Here is an 18,429-nt window from a genome sequence, read left to right as displayed (position 1 = left end):
GATTCTTTAGATTAAAACTTATATTAAAAGAAAAGTGGTTCCATTGTATGCCATTTTAAATATATCCTTTCATTGCTGATTTTTAGCCTCTTTATCTATATTGTTCACCCTTCTGTTTCTACTTCTGGTGCCTGTATTTATCATGATGAATATCTTCAGCACTGTGAAAGGCTATCAAAATGTGGAACTGTTGCACTCTGTCAAATTCCAACATCGAGAAGTACAGGTTAAATCTTTAAGGGTTCTGTCCCAAAGGTCTGCCTTAACTCCAATTATGAGAAGAATGTCTGATGCTGGCATTGCTGGATTATTAAAAGTTGCTCTTCATGCTATGACATTGAGTTGAGTTTCCAATCCTATATCCTTTCAATCACAAAGACATCTACTTCTACATCAGTGATGTTGTGAACTTTCATCTGTATCTCAGATTATCTGCAACTGAAACCTTTAATTACATCTTTTTCATCTTTAGATTTTAATATTCCACAACTGTCCTGGCTGGTCTCCTCCTCTTCATCTTACGAAAACCTCAGCTCATAATGTTCTGCTTTCCACTATCTAGCGTGCACCAAACGTTTCCAATGCAACTCCTTATTGATCTGCACTTGTTTTCCATCAGTCAATGATTCGAATTTCAAATTTTAATCATACTACACAAAGCCTAACTTCTTATCTATCACCTTCACGTCAGCTGAGTGAACATTTGCAACTGTTCCTGGTCGGTCAGCATCAGAAGTTTCATGATCACTTTGACTTTCTTCAGTTCTAGAAGCAGCGCACTCACTCCCACTGCGCTAGACACTTTGAGGCACTTATCTATCAGATGACCTGTAGTATGGAGTCAATTCCATACTACAATAAGGAAAAAGAGAGCTGCAGTAGAAAAAGAAATGAAAATGATAAAACAAGCCCACAACAACATTGAAGGCAAATGTTTCCACATTGTGCTCAGTGCACACCACCAAATCAATGTAGTCATCATCATCATCTTTTGTATGACCTATCTCTGTCCAAGTACAAGTTGGACAGTCCACGTCACTCTGTTGTTAGATTGATTGTCAGAAATCCTGCAGCAAATTTTCAGAAGCCACATTTGTTCAATGTGGTGAACAGTCTGACCCAGTGACCATAGTCACATGCTTCACTGCTCTTTAGTGGAGGAAATGTGATGAACTTGGATGGAGAGTGAGGGTCCTATTGTGAAGGAGATTTTTTTTTGTTGAAGGAGGTCAAACTACAGTCTGTCTACCTACCCAATGTCTATTGGTATCAATCCAAAAGTTGCTACATTCATCCTTTGTCCCTCAAACATGTGTGCAACCCAACTTCTACCTGTATTCATTTTTATTCACTTTGTCTCACTGAATGGCAGTTAACCATGTAACAAATCTGTATCTGCAGGAATTTCAACTCTGTGGATTAGTATGCATTTCTGTGGAAAGTTTAATAAACTTTCTGATGATGGGTTATCAAGATGAAATGTTAACTCTCTTTGTCTCTACAGATGCTAGCAGACCTGAGTTTTTAAGACCTGAGCATTTTTCTGGTTATATAGCAAAATTTCAGTTTGGCACCTTGAATGAAATTCATTTATTATGAAGGAAAAACATAGCTAGCTGATTCCTTAATTAATCAAGCAATTTACTCATTAATCAATTTTTGACCCTAACACCAAATGACCACATAATCATGCCATTAAATTCAGATGCTTGGGCACAAGAAAGGAAAAGAACAGCAGAAGATGAAAATTGAACTGGAAGCCAATATATGTTTTGGAGTTCCATCATGTAATTGGTACTTAATTTTGCTGTACTAGTAACCTGTATAACAAGAATCTCTATTTTCTTGTTTTTTTAATGCCTCCAGTTCAAACTATACTTTGTGAAGGTGGTGTACCGCAACGCCCTGTTGTGTTCGTTGATCGTCCAGAACTTGTGCTAACTATCCGAAATGTACTTTACAAACTGGAAAACGATCCTGGGTGGATTACTATATATGGGATGGCAGGTTGTGGAAAGTCAGTATTAGCAGCTGAATCCCTAAGGAATCACAAAGTTATAACCAGTAAGTTTTCTTGTTGAGAAATTTCACTTTTTATTCTTTTCTTCTATCTTTGTTCAAAATAAAATCTGGAATTTGGAATATTGCATTCAATTCTGGTTTCCCTGAGGTAGGAAAGATATTGGTAAACTTGAAAGGGTGCAGCAAAGATTTACAAAGATATATTGCTAGGATTGGATGGTTTGAACTGTAGGGAAATAGGTTGAGGCTGTCCTCCCTGGAGCTTCAGAGGCTGAGGGGTGACCTTATAGAGGTTTATAAAATCATGAGGGGCATGGATATGTTAAATAGACTGGATCTTTTTTTCAGAGTAGGAGAGTCCAAAACCAGAGGGCATAGGTTTAAGGTGAGAGGGAGAAGATTTAAAAGGACCTAAGAGACAATGTTTTTCACAGAAATGCTTGTGCTTATATGGAATGAACTGCCAAAGAAAGTGGTAGAGGCTAGTACAATTACAACATTTGAAAGGCATCTGGATGGATGTGTGACTAGGAAGGTTTTAGAGCCAAATGCTGGCAAATGGAATTAGATTAATTTAGGATATCTGGTCTGTATGGACAAGTTGGACTGAAGGTTTCCATGCTGTACAACTCTATGACTCTGTAATACTTTTCATGATTGGGGGTATCCCAAAGCACTTCATGGCTGGCGATTTACAGATGCCTCCCATTTAAATTGTGTTTGAGTAACATATTTTCATTTAAGCATGGTTTGTAAATTGGATTACTTAACCCAATTGCATTGCTAGTCTTGACCTCTGTTTTCATTTTAGTTTTGTACCTGTTATCCACTGAGTTATGTCATAACTGCGCCGGCTGTTTGTTTGTCTTTTAAAATGCTCCTACCTCACTTGGTGCCTCTTCTCACTCCTCGCTCCATCCTACTTGCTTCCCTCTCCCGAACATGCCACCGGACTCACCACCTCCATCCCTTCACTAAATCGTCTGAGTCAGTATTCCAGATACAACACGGACGCATAACAAAAGCGTTTTCAGAAACAAGAGAGCTGAACTTGGAAACTTCTGTACTGCCTAACTCAATAGTGCCTGCAAAACGCTGTTCAAAATGAACTGTCATAAAATCCTCATAACTGACATGCATGAAGTGAGTCCAAGCAATTAGCTAAAGTCCTGAGATTTCCAATAAGTACCTTTTAAAATAAAAGTTCCAATATCTTTTTGTTGACTCATTTAAAAAAAACGAGTCCATGTATCTCTGCAACTTAAAATAAATTCATTTCCACTGTCCTTCAAAACTCAAATCCTCCAAAAAATGAAAATATGAAGTCTTCTGAACACCAGATAATCTGTTTTTATGATGTTGATTGAGAATTATATATTCACCAGAACATTGGAAATAATTTCAAAAATTGGATTTTTAAGCCTACCTGAGAGGGTTGACGGCATCTCATTTTAACGCCTCTTCCATCAGTGTGGTATTTTCTCAAGTGAAAAAGTGTTGTAATAGAGTGCCAACTCTAACTTGGAGGCACAAATGCTACTAACTAACCATAGCTAACACCTCGTCCACCCGACTTGAGGTATTTCCTAGATTAAAGTTGTGGGCAATGTGTCTGAATGTGGTTCTGAGCCTCTCCCAACTTTTATGCTTGAACCCATAGGGAATATTAGACCAATGATATCTACCCTACTGGCCAAGTACATTCATTTATTATTGATATATTGAGCATGTGCAAGTATAGTGGCTTGGTATTTACATTGCAGCTTCTTATTAATACTCTGATGAATATACTGGTATTTGTGCATTGGCACCAGAATGCAAATGCATCTCATGTATGTCAGTGCACTTCAAATTGCGTTGTTTAATTCATCCCCCAAATTACATCTACCACAGTAGTGATTCATTTGTAGCCACCAAATGTAAACTCTTAATTTATTTGTCTCAAGTAGGCTAGGTTTCAGCTACATTCTGCAAGAGCAGATTCTGGAATTACACCCTATTGCATAAAGAGTTTACACACCCACCTTTAAACCTCACTGAAATCCTTATGTCAAAACACAATTCAGAGTGGCTGTGCCACAGAATTATATACATACTTCTCATGAAACACTGCAGCATTTTGAATTAATTTGAGTTGATCATTTTGACGTTAAAGATAATTGACAGCACAGTTTTGGACAGCAATTAGAAAACATTCCCTGTAGGACAGCTTAATCAGGAATGCATTGTTGCATAAGGCAAGTGACTACTGGTTTATGTGTTGGGATTGCTCAGTTCATCTCTTTTGATCATGCCAGGAAGATAAGTGAACCACTTCTTATAAAGTTGGAACATTTTTCAAGTGTATTTCATGACATAGAAAGGGAATTACGAACACTAAATGTGAACTCTCGTCATTTAATTAGTCAAAAAGGATTTTATTTACTAACTATTCAATGAATTTGTACTGCAGACAGAACTTTATTCTTGTTAATGCAAGGTATTCAGGGAGCTGCCATGTCTGTCTTATGCTTTGCCTACCTAGTGTGGCAAGTTGCTTTTAAGAATCAAAGGTAAATCATAAGTTTGCAATTTAGTGGCAAAGGTTAGCTAATATTCACTGTCTCCTGATGTCAGTGCAGCAAAAGAGGTTCATAGGGTCTCTTATTTCACGTATGTATTGAATAAGGCATGGAAGAAATTCAAAGTTTGTAAAAAGATTTGTAACTCGGGTGTTCGTTGTTGTGGTTCTGTTCGCCGAGCTGGGAATTTGTGTTGCAGACATTTCGTCCCCTGTCTAGGTGACATCCTCAGTGCTTTGGGAGCCTCCTATGAAGCGCTTCTGTGATCTTTCCTCCGGCAGTTGTAGTGGTTTGAATCTGCCGCTTCCGGTTGTCAGTTCCAGCTATCCGTTGCAGTGGCTGCTATATTGGGTCCAGGTTGATGTGCTTATTGATTGAATCTGTGGATGAGTGCCATGCCTCTAGGAATTCCTTGACTGTTCTCTGTTTGGCTTGTCCTATAATAGTAGTGTTGTCCCAGTCGAATTCATGTTGTTTGTCATCTGCATGTGTGGCTACTAAGGATAGCTGGTCATGTCGTTTCGTGGCTAGTTGGTGTTCATGGATGCAGGACGTTAGCTGTCTTCCTGTTTGTTCTATGTAGTGTTTTGTGCAGTCCTTGCATGGGATTTTGTACACTACATTGGCTTTGCTCATGCTGGGTATCGGGTCCTTAGTCCTGGTGAGCTGTTGTCTGAGAGTGGCTGTTGGTTTGTGTGCAATGAGTCCTAGTGGTCGCAGTAGTCTGGCTGTCAGTTCAGAATTGCTCTTGATGTATGATAGTGTGGCTAGTCCTTTGGATTGTGGCATGTCCTCATTCTGTTGTCTTTCCCTTAGGCATCTGTTGATGAAATTGCGCGGGTATCCGTTTTTGGCGAATACATTGTATTGGTGTTCTTCTTCCTCTTTTTTGCAGTTCTGGTGTACTGCAGTGTGTTGTGGCCCTTTTTGAACAGTGTTTTGATGCAACTTCTTCTGTGTGTGTTGGGGTGGTTGCTTTCGTTGTTCAGAACTTGGTCTGTGTGTCTGGCTTTCCTGTATATCTTTGTGGTGAATTCTCCATTCGGTGTTCTCTGTGGACTAGGTTCTATGGACTACCTAAAGTGCACAAACCAGACATCCCACTCAGACCCATAGTATCACTACCAGGGACACCATCACACAAACTGGCTAAAGAACTACAGCAGAAACTGAAACACCTGATCAGCGGGTCCAGACACTCTATACAATCAACACTGGAATTCTTGGACATCATCAGAAACATACATATAGACAAGGAAGAAACCATGGTCGTATTCGATGTAACGGCACTGTTTACCTCTATGACAAAACCCTAGCCAGAGAAACAATAGCCAACCTACTGGACATACAGACCAGCCAACAGGACATTGAACCTATCAACAAAGACGGCATACTCAAACTACTGGACCTGTGCCTCTCAACACACTTCACATTCAACAACCAAATATATGAACAAATCAATGGCACACCCATGGGCTCACCCATCTCTGGACTCATAGCAGAAGCGGTAATGCAAAGATTAGAACAAACAGTCTTACCGCAAATTCAACCCAAACTCTAGGTCAGATATGTAGATGATACCTTTGTAATCATTAAAACACAGAAATAGAGAACACACACTGGATCAACGCCACACTTACAGGAATCCGATTCACTAGAGAGGAAGAAAAGGACAACCAACTCCCATTCCTAGACGTGATGGTACAGAGAACACCGAATGGAGAATTCACCACAAAGGTATATAAGAAAGCCACACAGACAGACCAAGTCCTGAACTACGAAAACAACCACCCCAACACACACAAAAGAAGTTGCATCAAGACATTGTTCAAAAGGGCCACAACACACTGCAGTACACCAGAACTGCAAAAAGAGGAAGAAGAACACCTATATAATGTATTCGCCAAAAATGGATACCCCAACAATTTCATCAACAGATACCTAAGGGAAAAACAATGGAATGAGGACATGCCGCAACCCAAAGGACTAGCCATACTGCCATACATCAAGAGCATTTCTGAACTGACAGCCAGACTAATGCGACCACTAGGACTCATAACAGCACACAAACCAACAGTCACGCTCAGACAACAACTCACCAGGACGAAGGACCCGATACTCAGCATGAGCAAAACCAATGTAGTATACAAAATCCCATGCAAGGACTGCACAAAACACTACATAGGACAAACAGGAAGACAGCTAACGATCCGCATCCATGAACACCAAGTAGCCACGAAACGACACGACCAGCTATCCTTAGTAGCCACACACGCAGATGACAAGCAACGTGAATTCGACTGGGACAACATCAATATTATAGGACAAGCCAAACCGAGAACAGCCAGGGATTTCCTAGAGGCATGGCACTCATCCACATATTCAATCAATAAGCACATCGACCTGGACCCAATATACCGGCCACTGCAACGGACAGCTGGAACTGACAACCGGAAGCGGCAGATTCAAACCACTACAACTGCCGGAGGAAAGATCACAGAAGCGCCTTATAGGAGGCTCCCAAGCACAGAGGATGTCACCTAGACAGGGGACGAAATGTCTGCAACACAAATTCCCAGCTCAGCAAATAGAACCACAACATGGAAGAAATATTCAGAGTGAGGTGGGATCAGGTAGATTGCTGCAGTACAATCACATACTCTGTTCCAGGGATTTGTATGTGTGTCTCTCTCTCTGTCTCTCTCTGTGTCTCTCTCCCTCTCTCTCTCTCTCTCTCTCTCTCTGTCTGTCTGTCTGTCTGTCTGTCTCTCTTTCTCTTTCTGTGTCTGTCTGTCTCTCTCTCTCTCTGTGTGTGTCTCTCTCTCTCTCTCTCTCTCTGTCTGTCTGTGTCTCTCTCTCTCTCTCTCTCTCTCTCTCTCTGGAAGAAACAAGGCCACAGAACATTCACAATTACAGTTTTCATTTATTGTATTTTCATGTAAATATTACAGGTTAACAGTATACAATTCAAAAGTCCTGGTATGTATCTTTTTAAAAAAAAGTACACTGAGGTTCATTGCTGTGGTTATTCCAAAGACATTTTTATTCGGCCTCATGTGGAACTTAAAAGAAATATGAAAATAGGCCTGAGTCTATTTTGTGGGTAGTTCGTTTTCACAGCAGGGGTTCCAGGGCAGAAGGACTGTTTCTTTTTGATGGACCAGTGAATGGCTGCATCTCTGGTTTTAACACCTCAGCAGCCTGGCTGTCCAGACTTACTTCCACTTGCGCAGACATTTCAGGGAATTAACCAGGAAACTCTCTCCTGGGCTATTTTCACAAGGGAGAATAGGCTTATCATAGCACTGTCCTAATATTTCATTGAAAATTTGACAGGACAAAAGTGACCTTTGTTGTATAAGAGACAAAAAAAATACTGCAGATGCTGGAATTCACAATAAACAGGCCGGAGGCTGGAAAAACACGGGAAGCCAGGCAGCATCAGGAGGTGGAAAAGTTTCAAGTGTAACATAAATATTTTGGAAGTTTGGGAGCTGCAAGGAGGGAGGAAGGAGCAGAGCAGTTGTTGCATTTGTTTTGCTAATGACTCTGAGTGAGGTTGTGATAAGTTTTATTGTATTGCTGACACCACCTTAACTGAAAAATGATGCTTCAGGATAGTAGAGGCCTTTCTAGTTGTATTACAGCAAAACTGCTTGAAGAAAAAAACGAAGATACTTAGTGCAGCTTATGGGCTGTTATTGTCAAATAGAAAAAATTTGCTTGAGCAACGCAGCCATGCATTAAGTAGCATTTATTAAATAGATGAGCGCAGTATTGTTATTGTTAACTTTCAGGTATAAAGTTTCAATTGATATGAATTTCTCCAGCATTGTTAGACTATTTCTTTCAAAATTCAGTAACTTGATTCAATCTTTTGGAACTGTAATTTGGCAGCATGTTTCCCTGGAGGAGTACACTGGGTAGCAGTTGGAAAGCAAGACCGTGCAGGTATCCTTGTTAAACTGCAGAACCTCTGCAGTCGGCTTAACCAGGAGTCCAATACTTACCCAAGTCCACCTCTTAATATTGAGGAAGCTAGAGACCGACTCCGGTTCTTAATGGCACGCAAATACCCCAGGTAGGTGATATAAAAATCGAATGTGAAGATAGAAGTTAAAATCTTCTTTGTAATGTATTATAAATAAGCTTGTCTAGTCACTATCATAAAGTTCAGATAACTAAAAGGAACAGGTTTTCCCAAAGTTGTTTAAAATATTAATACAGCAAATCATTCCCTTTTAATTTGTATTTTTTTATTCAGATTGTCTGAAGATTTGAATTATGAGCATGACATTTGTGTTATTATTTTGGTTCTTTCTATCAAATAACTGGATAATATGGCAAATGCTAAATGCTCCAGCTGAACTTTGAAATGCTTGCATTTCAACTATACATAGCTTTCAAAGAATAAAGGATTGATTTAAATGCGTTGTGTCTGACTTTACCATGTTGGCTAAATGCATTTTTCAGAAAAAATGTGTAATCAGTAGGAAAACAATAAAGGCCAGAGTGTAAGGATCCAGAAAGCTGCATTTGTTAACTTTTTTTTCACTGTAGTTAAGAATTGTCACATCTTCAAGCTGTTAATTAGGTATAAAGCATACTGCACACCCTGAAGTTCTTTTTCAATTTAATGTAGATCTCTTTTGGTTCTGGATGATGTTTGGGACAGCTGGGTGCTAAAGTGTTTTGATGTTCAATGTCGTGTTCTAATCACCAGCAGAGACAAGAGCATTGCTGATGTCGTTACAGGTAACAAGGTTTTATGCCTTAAAATACTTGTTTTTCACATACTCTTCATTTTTGGCTTTTCCAAAGTCTTTTACGTTTTAAGAATTCAAGTTGTTTATGCGTTTGGTTTATGCATTTGCTTAAGCTATTTAAATTGCTCTACTATAAAACCAAAAGATATAGGAGCCAAATTAGGTCATTCAGCCCATTGAATCTGCTCCACCATTTGATCTGAGCTGCTATTTTTCTCAACCCCGTTCTCCTGTCTTCTTTCTGTAACCATTACTAATTAAGAACATATCTGTCTCTGTTTTAAAGATACTCAATGACTTGGCCTCCACAGCCTTCTGTGCAATCAGTTCCATAGATTCACCACCTTCTGGATGAAGAAATTCCTCCTCATCTCAGTGCTAAAAGATTGTCCTTTCAACTCTGAAGCTATGCCTTTAGATCCTAGTCTCTCCTACCAGTAGAAGCACTTCTTCATGTTCATTCTAACCAGGACTGTCAGTATTTTGAATGTCTCAGAGACAAAACCTTCCTTTCCTCCTTTTAAACTCATTTGAGTACAGACCCGGAGTCCTCAATCACGCCTCATATGACAAGTCATTCATCTCCAGGATCATTGTTGTACATCTCCTCTGCATCCCCTCCAAAGCTAACACTACCTACCCTAGATACGGATCCCAAACGTGCTCACACTATTCTAAATGCAGTCTGACTAGAGACTTACTAGAGAATGACTCACCAATATTTCTCCCCTGTTGTGTTCTAGCCCTTTTGAAAGGAATGATTACATTGCATTTTTCTTCCTAACAGCCAACTGAAACTGAATTTAACCTTAATCCTGAACTGACATTCCCAAGCACAGTCCCTTCGGGCTTCATATTTCTAAAGCCTTCTCCCATTTAGAAAATAGTCTACCCTCTACTCTTCCTACTATAACACACAGCTTCCCATATCATTCCATCTGCTCACTGTCCTAGCCTGTCCAGGACATTCTGTAGTCTCCCTGCCTCCTCAACACTATCTGTCCCTCCAACTATTTTTGTGTCATCTGCAAACTTAGCAACAATGCCATTCCTTTGTCTAGAATGTTAATGTATACCGTGAATAATTGTGGTCCCAAAACTGACCCTGCCAAAATCCACTAGTCACTCCATTTGCCTTCCTATAAAATACCCCTTTATTCTCACTCTCTGCTTCTGCCAGGCAGCCATTCCATGCCAGTACCTTGCACCTCACACCATGGGTTCAGGAAATCCAAATAGATCACGTCCATTGGCACTCCTTTGTCTAACTTGCTCATTACCTCCTCAAAGAGTTATAGTAGAAATGGCAGACATGACCTCCCCTTGACCAATCCATGCTGACTCAGTCCTATTTTACCATGCATTTCCAACTACTCCACCCTTAATAATAGTCTCTAAAATCTCACCAATGACTAAGGTCAGGCTAACTAGCCTATAGTTTCCTGTTTTCTGCCTCCCTTCTTGCTATTGACTTAATTTCAATCTGCCCATTCCAATCTGCACTACAAGCTCATTCGTTTTGTTTCATATAATGTGTGTATTTAAGTGCAAGACACTCAGTCCTATGTTGACTGACCTCCTTTTCATAGTTGTCCCTTTATCTGCTATGCCTGAAGTTAGATTCCTGAGCCTTTGCATGATCTCTATCCTGTTACTTATTCTGAAAACTTATTAACCTCTGCTAAGCTCCCTCTTCACCTCTACCTTAACTTTTTCCATAAATATGTGCAATTTCCCACAATTTTATCTAAAGCCCCATCCACAGCCATAATTAAGCGATTCACCAGAACTCTGGACCCAGCATTATTCAAGTGGAACCCATCCCATTGGAAGAGTTTCCTCTTTCCCCAATACTGGTGCTACAATGTCCTATGAATTCCAACCTCTTTCTCCCAAATTAATCTTTAAGCCACATGTTTACCTCTTTACTTGCGATATAGTATCAACATTTAAAGATTGATAGTTCTGAAGAGTATGTGGCCAACAGATGAGTGAGTCCTGTAGGTTAGACCAGTTTCTAATGATCCTACACTGAGAATTGTCTCAATGTCAGGGAGTAAGACATAACCATAATCAGATATGCATGGCAGTGTTGCTGATACTTGTTTCTTCTAGAACGTACTGTCAGAGTGTTGGAAGTGTTATTTCTTGCCATGCTTGTTTTGTTTGCCAGCAGGCAACTCTTTGCATTTTCTATCAAAATCGAAACAAATTTTACTCACAGGCAGTTAAATGGTTGATGATGAGGTGATTAAGCTAGCCGGGCATTTGAGAGTTTGTGTACTCTAGCGTTTGCATGTTCATTTCTTAAATCATGCTTTGGTAGACAAGGCCATTTTCTATGATGTGGAACTTGACAATTTGTTGAAAGATGTGACTGATTCTTGAGGCTGCCTTGTAGCAAATATTTCCATATTGAGGAGATGAATATGAATTAACTGCCAAAGGTCTTGCTTCAGATAGGATTGAGTGTGGATTGCAGTTACACATGGATTCTGGATTCATGCTTGGTCATAGATCCTGTGGGATAGCCATAAACATTGGGAAATATTCCGAGCTACATATCTCTATGATTCTATGACTATGACTATTTGAAGAATTACTTTGAATTATACAAAACCGGGACACTTCTCTAAAAGGCGAAGACTCTAGTTACATTGTTGCCCCACTGTGGTTAACAAATGTGACGGGGGACAGAATCGAGCTAAAGGAGAAGATGTGCACAAATGCAAGGAAATGTAGAAATTCAGCAACCTGTGAGAACTTTATATAAAAACAACAAAAGTCAAATGTGGTACAAAGGGTATTTGGGGAAAAGAAGACTTTCAGATGATGTCAAAGTTAACATTGTTGCGATAGGAGGAGAAAGAAATTAGAAAGTAGAATGTGGATTCATTAAAGTGAGGTGTGGGAAGATCCTAATTGATTAAAAAATAGCAGACCTGTTAAATGCCTACTTTGTCCTCTTACACTATTAAAATGGATACAAAGTTCCATTAGTATGTGAGGAACTAAAAGTAATTCACAGGGTTTAATTTAATGAGTTTAATGTGAGTTTTTAAAATGGTAATGGAGCAAATAATGGCAACTAAGATGGGCAAGAAAATCAGGATTTATTATTTTCACCCTGGGCTATTGAGAGAAATAGGTGAGAAAATTGCAGGTGCATTAGTCGTAATTATCCAAAGCGCTCAAAAATCAGCAATTTTGTTTTTGATTTGGAAGATTGTAAATGTATGTGTATAATTTAAGAGATGAAGGGTGAAAGCAGGTACTATGTCTTTTCTGATTCTTCTGCAAATAAACTGTATCACTGTAATCTGTTATCAGAGACAGAGTGGCTTGGACAATTATCAGTTGATCAAAGTGAGTCAGCATTAATTTGTGAAAGATATATTGTGACTGATTAATTCAGATGAATTTTTTGAAACTATTAGCGTGGTGGAACAAGAAAATTGTCCGATGAACTTTAAAAACGTATTTCCGAGGAGATGATGAACAAAAATGAAATCATATATTTTGCCATTAACTTTTGTCACGTGGTTGGGAGGCAGTGGTTACACCATGGTTCACCGGTAAGATTTTGGGGAATTGTGATCATCCACTTTAGTTATGGGGGATCGGAATTGGAATATTTTCTTAACGATAGGAAATGTGGAAAAATTGATGGATTTTAGTGTCTATGTATACAAATCACGAGACATTAATGTATCCTGACAGAATGTAATCAAAAAGACCAATGGCCCAGAATTTGTGTAGTTGGTCAGTGAACAGTAGCTGTTAGTTAGACTTGCCCTGATTTTTTAATTTTTGACATTTTGCATTATAAATTGCTGGATGTGAGATGGTTAACCTGTGTCATGTGAAGAAGATAGTTTAGCTTTTTCTTATTTTTAAAAGCAAGTGCAAGGCTTTATATTCCAGATTAATTTGATTGGTCAAACTACCAGGCTTGATTTTTTTTTACACTGTAGTTAAAATATAAACAAAAGAAGGAAAACTTAACTATATTAGAAAACCTAACAAAATAGTCAAATAATTAACTAGTAAGCAGCAACTGTTCCAATATGGTAGTATCTCATATACTAGCCTTTGCCAAGGGTGATTTATTGAAGTCTGAGAGATATAGATTTTTAGTCAATAGTGGAATCAAGGGTTATTGGAAAGAAAAATTAAAAAATATGAAAAGGTGCTGTGAACTAATAAAAAAAATTAGAGTTGAAAGTTTCATTAAAGACCTTGTAGATGTCATGTGAGCCAAATGGTCCTCCGTGTTGAGACTATTGTGATTCTACAACGACATCATAGAGTTCTGGTTAATGACCATACGGATACATTAGTGTGTGTCTGAATATTTGTTACCAAATTCAGGGGATGCAATTAAAAAATGTATGGAAAATTATAGCTTTTATAATGCAGGGATTGAATGAGGTTTTCAGTGATTGGAAATGATGAATCACTTTATTAGTTTTTAAGTAATATTGCTTCATTAAATTTATTGGTTTAAGAAGACAAGCCACAGAAAAATGCTCATTTAATCTTTTTAATATTTTGCAGGTAATAACTTTTCTGTTTCTGTGCAAAGTGGTCTGACGAATGACAAGGGACTAGAAGTACTAGCACGTTTTGTGAACTTAGAGGTATCCTCTCTGCCAGAAGAAGCACATAGCATTGTACAGGAATGCAAGGGTAAGTCTCTTAATGGACTGTTGACATTTGTAGAGTATCCCAGATTACTTTACAGATTAAAAGACAAACATCCCAGATTATTTCACAGATAAGAAACAAGCAACAAGCAGAATTTAACATGAGAGTGATTGAAACAATGGTCAAAAAGATAGGTTTTGCCTGACACTTAAGTCAACATGTGTGGATGTGTGAGGACACCCCTCCAGGGCAGGTAGGTCATGAGACAAAAAAAGCTGCAGATGCTGGAATCCAAAGTAGACAAACAGGAGGCTGAAAGAAAACAGCAAGCCAGGCAGCATCAGGGGGTGGAGGGGTGCTACAGATAAAGAGAGACATGGGTCATGAACCTTCTTGCCTAGAGACAGGGATGCGAGCACTGAAACATAAGACTGTTAACGTGGAACTTTTACATCATGTGGCTAAACTGAAACAGTTAATGCAGCTGTGATGGATTCCATTATTTATTCAGCTGCAGTATTTACTCTTGCCACTGAATGGCAGCAGATTAAATCTGAATTTCACCATTGAAATACAGTAAACTATATTAATATAGCTGAAGTTAAGTCTAGCTATTGTACTTGAGATGTGGTAGTATTGCAATATGTTTACTTTCTGCATAGTAGTTATATATCGGAAATTTGGTACAATATATGGGGCAATTTGTAAGCTGTTCTGTGAGTACTTCAAAGATTTTGATGATTTAAATCATTCATGAGGTGATGTGTCTTTGAAATATGTGCTTCCCTATGCAGGTTTTGATGTATGCAAATAACAGTCACAGTTTCTTTATAATCTGAGCTCATGATTTTTCCAGTGCAAGTCTGATAGATTGGCTCTGATATACTTTGAACTGCATCATTAGAACACTAATGTCATTGCATTTTTGGGGATTTTTATTTAAAAGTAAATTATTTCCAAGCATCCCTGCATTTATCATTTGTTGGACCTTAGATGTCACTCTTGTGACGATACTATGGCTTTAAAAGATGGATTTTGTCCTGGTTTCTTCTGTGAAAGGTTGAGGCAGAGGTGGTGAATGGTCTATTCGAAGCCAATAAACAGCTTGTGAGGCCTTGGGTTTTTTTAAAGTTGGAACAATAGAGGCAGCATGAATGGGTAGAGTCAGGGTTTTAGTTTAGCTTTCACTAGTTACTGGGGTTTTGAAGTTTAGTTATGGAAACCTGTTATTCTTTACTCTGGTATGGCTTAAAGCTTGGGTTCGCTTTCAGCTACCAAAGTTACATGTTGGACAATCTACTACAATTTGTTTTGCCTTTACCACGGGTGTGTTTATGGGATGTTACTGTATTCGATCAGTTACTATTTTGTTGCTAAATAATCTAGTATTCTATTAAGGTTTGCAACAGAGTTAGAGTTAAACCAATTCTTCTTTCTTTTGTCTGTATTTTAACTATAGAGTAAGAATAAAGTGTGTTTTGCTTGAAGCTGCATAGTATAACCAATCAGGTTACATCTGGAACACAGCACATTACATTTGCCTTTAAATAAGAATATTTGAAGAGGGTTTGATCTGGTCCATAATATACTCTCTAATACCATTTTATATCCATGCTTGAAAAAAAAATAGCAATAGTCGTTTGCATTATTTAGAAAAATCTCCCCAGAATTGTACATAATGATCAGAAAGTAAGTTGTGATGAGGATACAAAGAGTGCACCAGGACCTTGAGGGGTTAAATGAATGGGCCAGAATTCAGCAATTGGAGTACACTGTGAAAGTGAAAGGGTGCTTAATTTGGGAGGGAGAATAGAAAGGCACGATATTATTTAAATGGAAATACTGCTCAACGCAGTGCTACTGAGCGATTTGGAAACCCTGTACAATCACCGATAGCAGGCATAATGAGAGGAATTTAAAAATAGATCTTGGATGATGAGGAATTTCTTCTTTCAGGGAGCAGGCTGATCATGCAATCTTTTTTAAAAATTGGGAGTCTGACAGATTTTCAATCGACAAGAGAATGGAAAGGTATTGTGAGTAAACGTGAAAGTGGAGTTAAGGCTACAGCCAGATTGTTGGTGCTCTTATTGAATAGCAGAACAAGCTCAATGACTCAAATAATCTCTTCCTGCTGTTATCATGATCTTCTTACCAGAGCCACAAGGCTGTTCATTTACCTTTGAAATTAGGATTCAGCCTGAAAAATTTATTTTTGAATGAGCTCACACTAGGCTTACATAATATTAGTTACATTGATCTTTTTTCTCTGTAAGGTGACAGAAACCTTGGTGATATTTAGATAAAGAATCAAACTAACTCTAAGGCAGCAGCTTCCTAATCGATTTCGTTATGAACTTCAGCGTTATCAACTTTAAAGAGGTGTAATCCTTTGTCAGTGGCTGACTAATAAAACATTGTTACGATCAGTCCTCAGCTGAGGTTACCCGATTCCTTATGATTCAGGTAAGATGCCTCCAAATGGTTAAACTGCTCACTAATGAGGGATTTGTCTCATAGAATCCCTTCAGTGTGGAAACAGGCCATTCGGTCCATCGAATCCACACCGACTCTCCAATGGCCATCTCATCCAGGTTCACCACCTACCCTATCCCTGCAACCTACATACCCCTGGACACTATGGGCAATTTTGCGTGGTCACTCAACCTAACCTGCGCATCTTTGGACTGTGGGAGGAAACTGGAACACCTGGAGGAAACCCCCACAGATACAAGGAGAATATGCAAACTCCAAGCAAACAATTGCCTGGAATTGAACCTAGGTCCTTGGTGCTGTGAGGCAGCAGTGCCAACCGCTGTGCCAGATTAACTTACTCTCCTTTCTACATTGCTTCCTCTCTTAACTCAATCCTTCTCATGGTCAGTCAAAACAAAGTTAGTTTTAAAAAAACTTTATGAATACCATTTATGAATCCAATTTTAGTAATATTTTAAATAGAGCCAAATTAACCAGGTTCCCTTAACTTCAAGAAAAGAGTTCATTTATTAGCTACCAAACATGAGAAAAGGTAATAAGAGACACACGCACATGCACACATTTTAGAAGTTTATATTGGTATCAGTTAAAAACACATATAAATCAGTCTTTGGGATCTGTGAGGGTGGAATATTGTTTTTGCTAAGTTAAATGATATTGATTCATAGTGATTTCAAGATTCCAGCTTCTCTTAACTTACAGGATTTTGACTTGTTCCTTTCTTGATATTGACTTCGCTGGCTGGCCTGGCTTTTACCAATCAGAGTGAGAGAGTATTTCTTTCACGTGCAGAGGTGTCTAATGTCTATCCTCAAACTGAGATCCTTGCAGCACAATAGCCTACTAGCACACACAGACCAAGGATTGCAATTGGTTTTTAACTTCATCTTTTCATAAATTCCTGTGAAGATAAAAGATAAGCTTGTATTTTGTTTGAGATGTACTTTACAGGAGATGGGTAGTCAGTCCCTCGTTGTCTTTTCCTTGCAAGTCTCTCTGAAGTTTCTCTTTTGTTCTACAAATGTGTTTTTAAAAAATATTTACTTCATAGGTTGTAGGCGCCTCTGCTTCGGCCAGCATTTACTGTCTATCCTTAGTTGCCTAGAGAGTGGTAGGAGTCAACCACATTGCTCTAGGCCTGGAGTCACATGTAGGCCAGACCAGGTAAGGATGGCAGATTTTCTTCCCTAAAGGACTTTAGTGAACCAATTTTTCAGACAATTGACAGTGGCTTTGTGGTCATCATGAGACCCTTAATTCCAGATTCTTTATTGAATTCAAATTCGACCATCTGCCATGGTGGAATTCGAACCTGGGTCCCCCAGAACATTAGCTAAGTTTCTGAATGAGTAGTCTAGCAATAAAACTACCAGGTCTTTGCCTCACCTATAATAGGTCCCATGGATTATACAGGGCTTTGCGAGACCAGCACTGAATTTGCTTCCACAATCATCTTTTTTTTTTTAAAAGTGCTGTAATTAAAAATTCACTATGTCTGTAAGTAATCTGGAGTGATGATCCTTTGTAATGACAATATCACAAAATGCTTTTGCACCTGAGACAGCAATTTGTTCCTTCTTACAGAGACTAACACTAATTAAATTTTCTGGTTCTTTGAGGTATAGTTCTCACATTTTGCGCAGTTAAATTTAAGTTTCCATACACTATAATGAAAGGCAGATGAACATTAAACATGCATGCAAGGTTTAGGCAGCAGGCCATGTGGGATTTTCACTGCCCACCGTCATGGTTATGTTTATGTGTGGGAATCCTTGGACAAAGAACATGTATCCACTGGCATGATTCAGACCCTTCACATTTGGTGGGTACTGCAGGGGCTGGAGTGAACCATCATCTTTCACAATGCTATTTGAATTTAACGTGTTAAGTTTCCTTTGAAATTTAGGTTTTCTGTTGCAGTGCCCTTTAAGGACTCC

The 18,429-nt window shown here is 38.8% G+C and overlaps 1 protein-coding gene across 5 annotated transcripts in view; it reads left to right on the top strand.

Moving 5' to 3' along the window:
- Positions 1-18,429, top strand: part of apaf1 (apoptotic peptidase activating factor 1) — a 196,665-nt gene that overhangs the window by 20,069 nt on the left and 158,167 nt on the right. For all 5 annotated transcript variants that reach the window (XM_060842926.1, XM_060842922.1, XM_060842924.1 and 2 more), the window contains 4 exons: positions 1,867-2,064; positions 8,481-8,664; positions 9,226-9,338; positions 13,907-14,038. In XM_060842926.1, coding sequence (XP_060698909.1) covers positions 1,867-2,064; positions 8,481-8,664; positions 9,226-9,338; positions 13,907-14,038 — 627 coding nt within the window. The remainder of the gene's footprint in view (positions 1-1,866; positions 2,065-8,480; positions 8,665-9,225; positions 9,339-13,906; positions 14,039-18,429) is intronic.

The sequence above is a fragment of the Hemiscyllium ocellatum genome, chromosome 23 (assembly GCF_020745735.1).
Source record: "Hemiscyllium ocellatum isolate sHemOce1 chromosome 23, sHemOce1.pat.X.cur, whole genome shotgun sequence".
Lineage (NCBI taxonomy): Eukaryota > Metazoa > Chordata > Chondrichthyes > Orectolobiformes > Hemiscylliidae > Hemiscyllium > Hemiscyllium ocellatum.
This window is presented reverse-complemented; position numbering and strand designations above follow the sequence as displayed.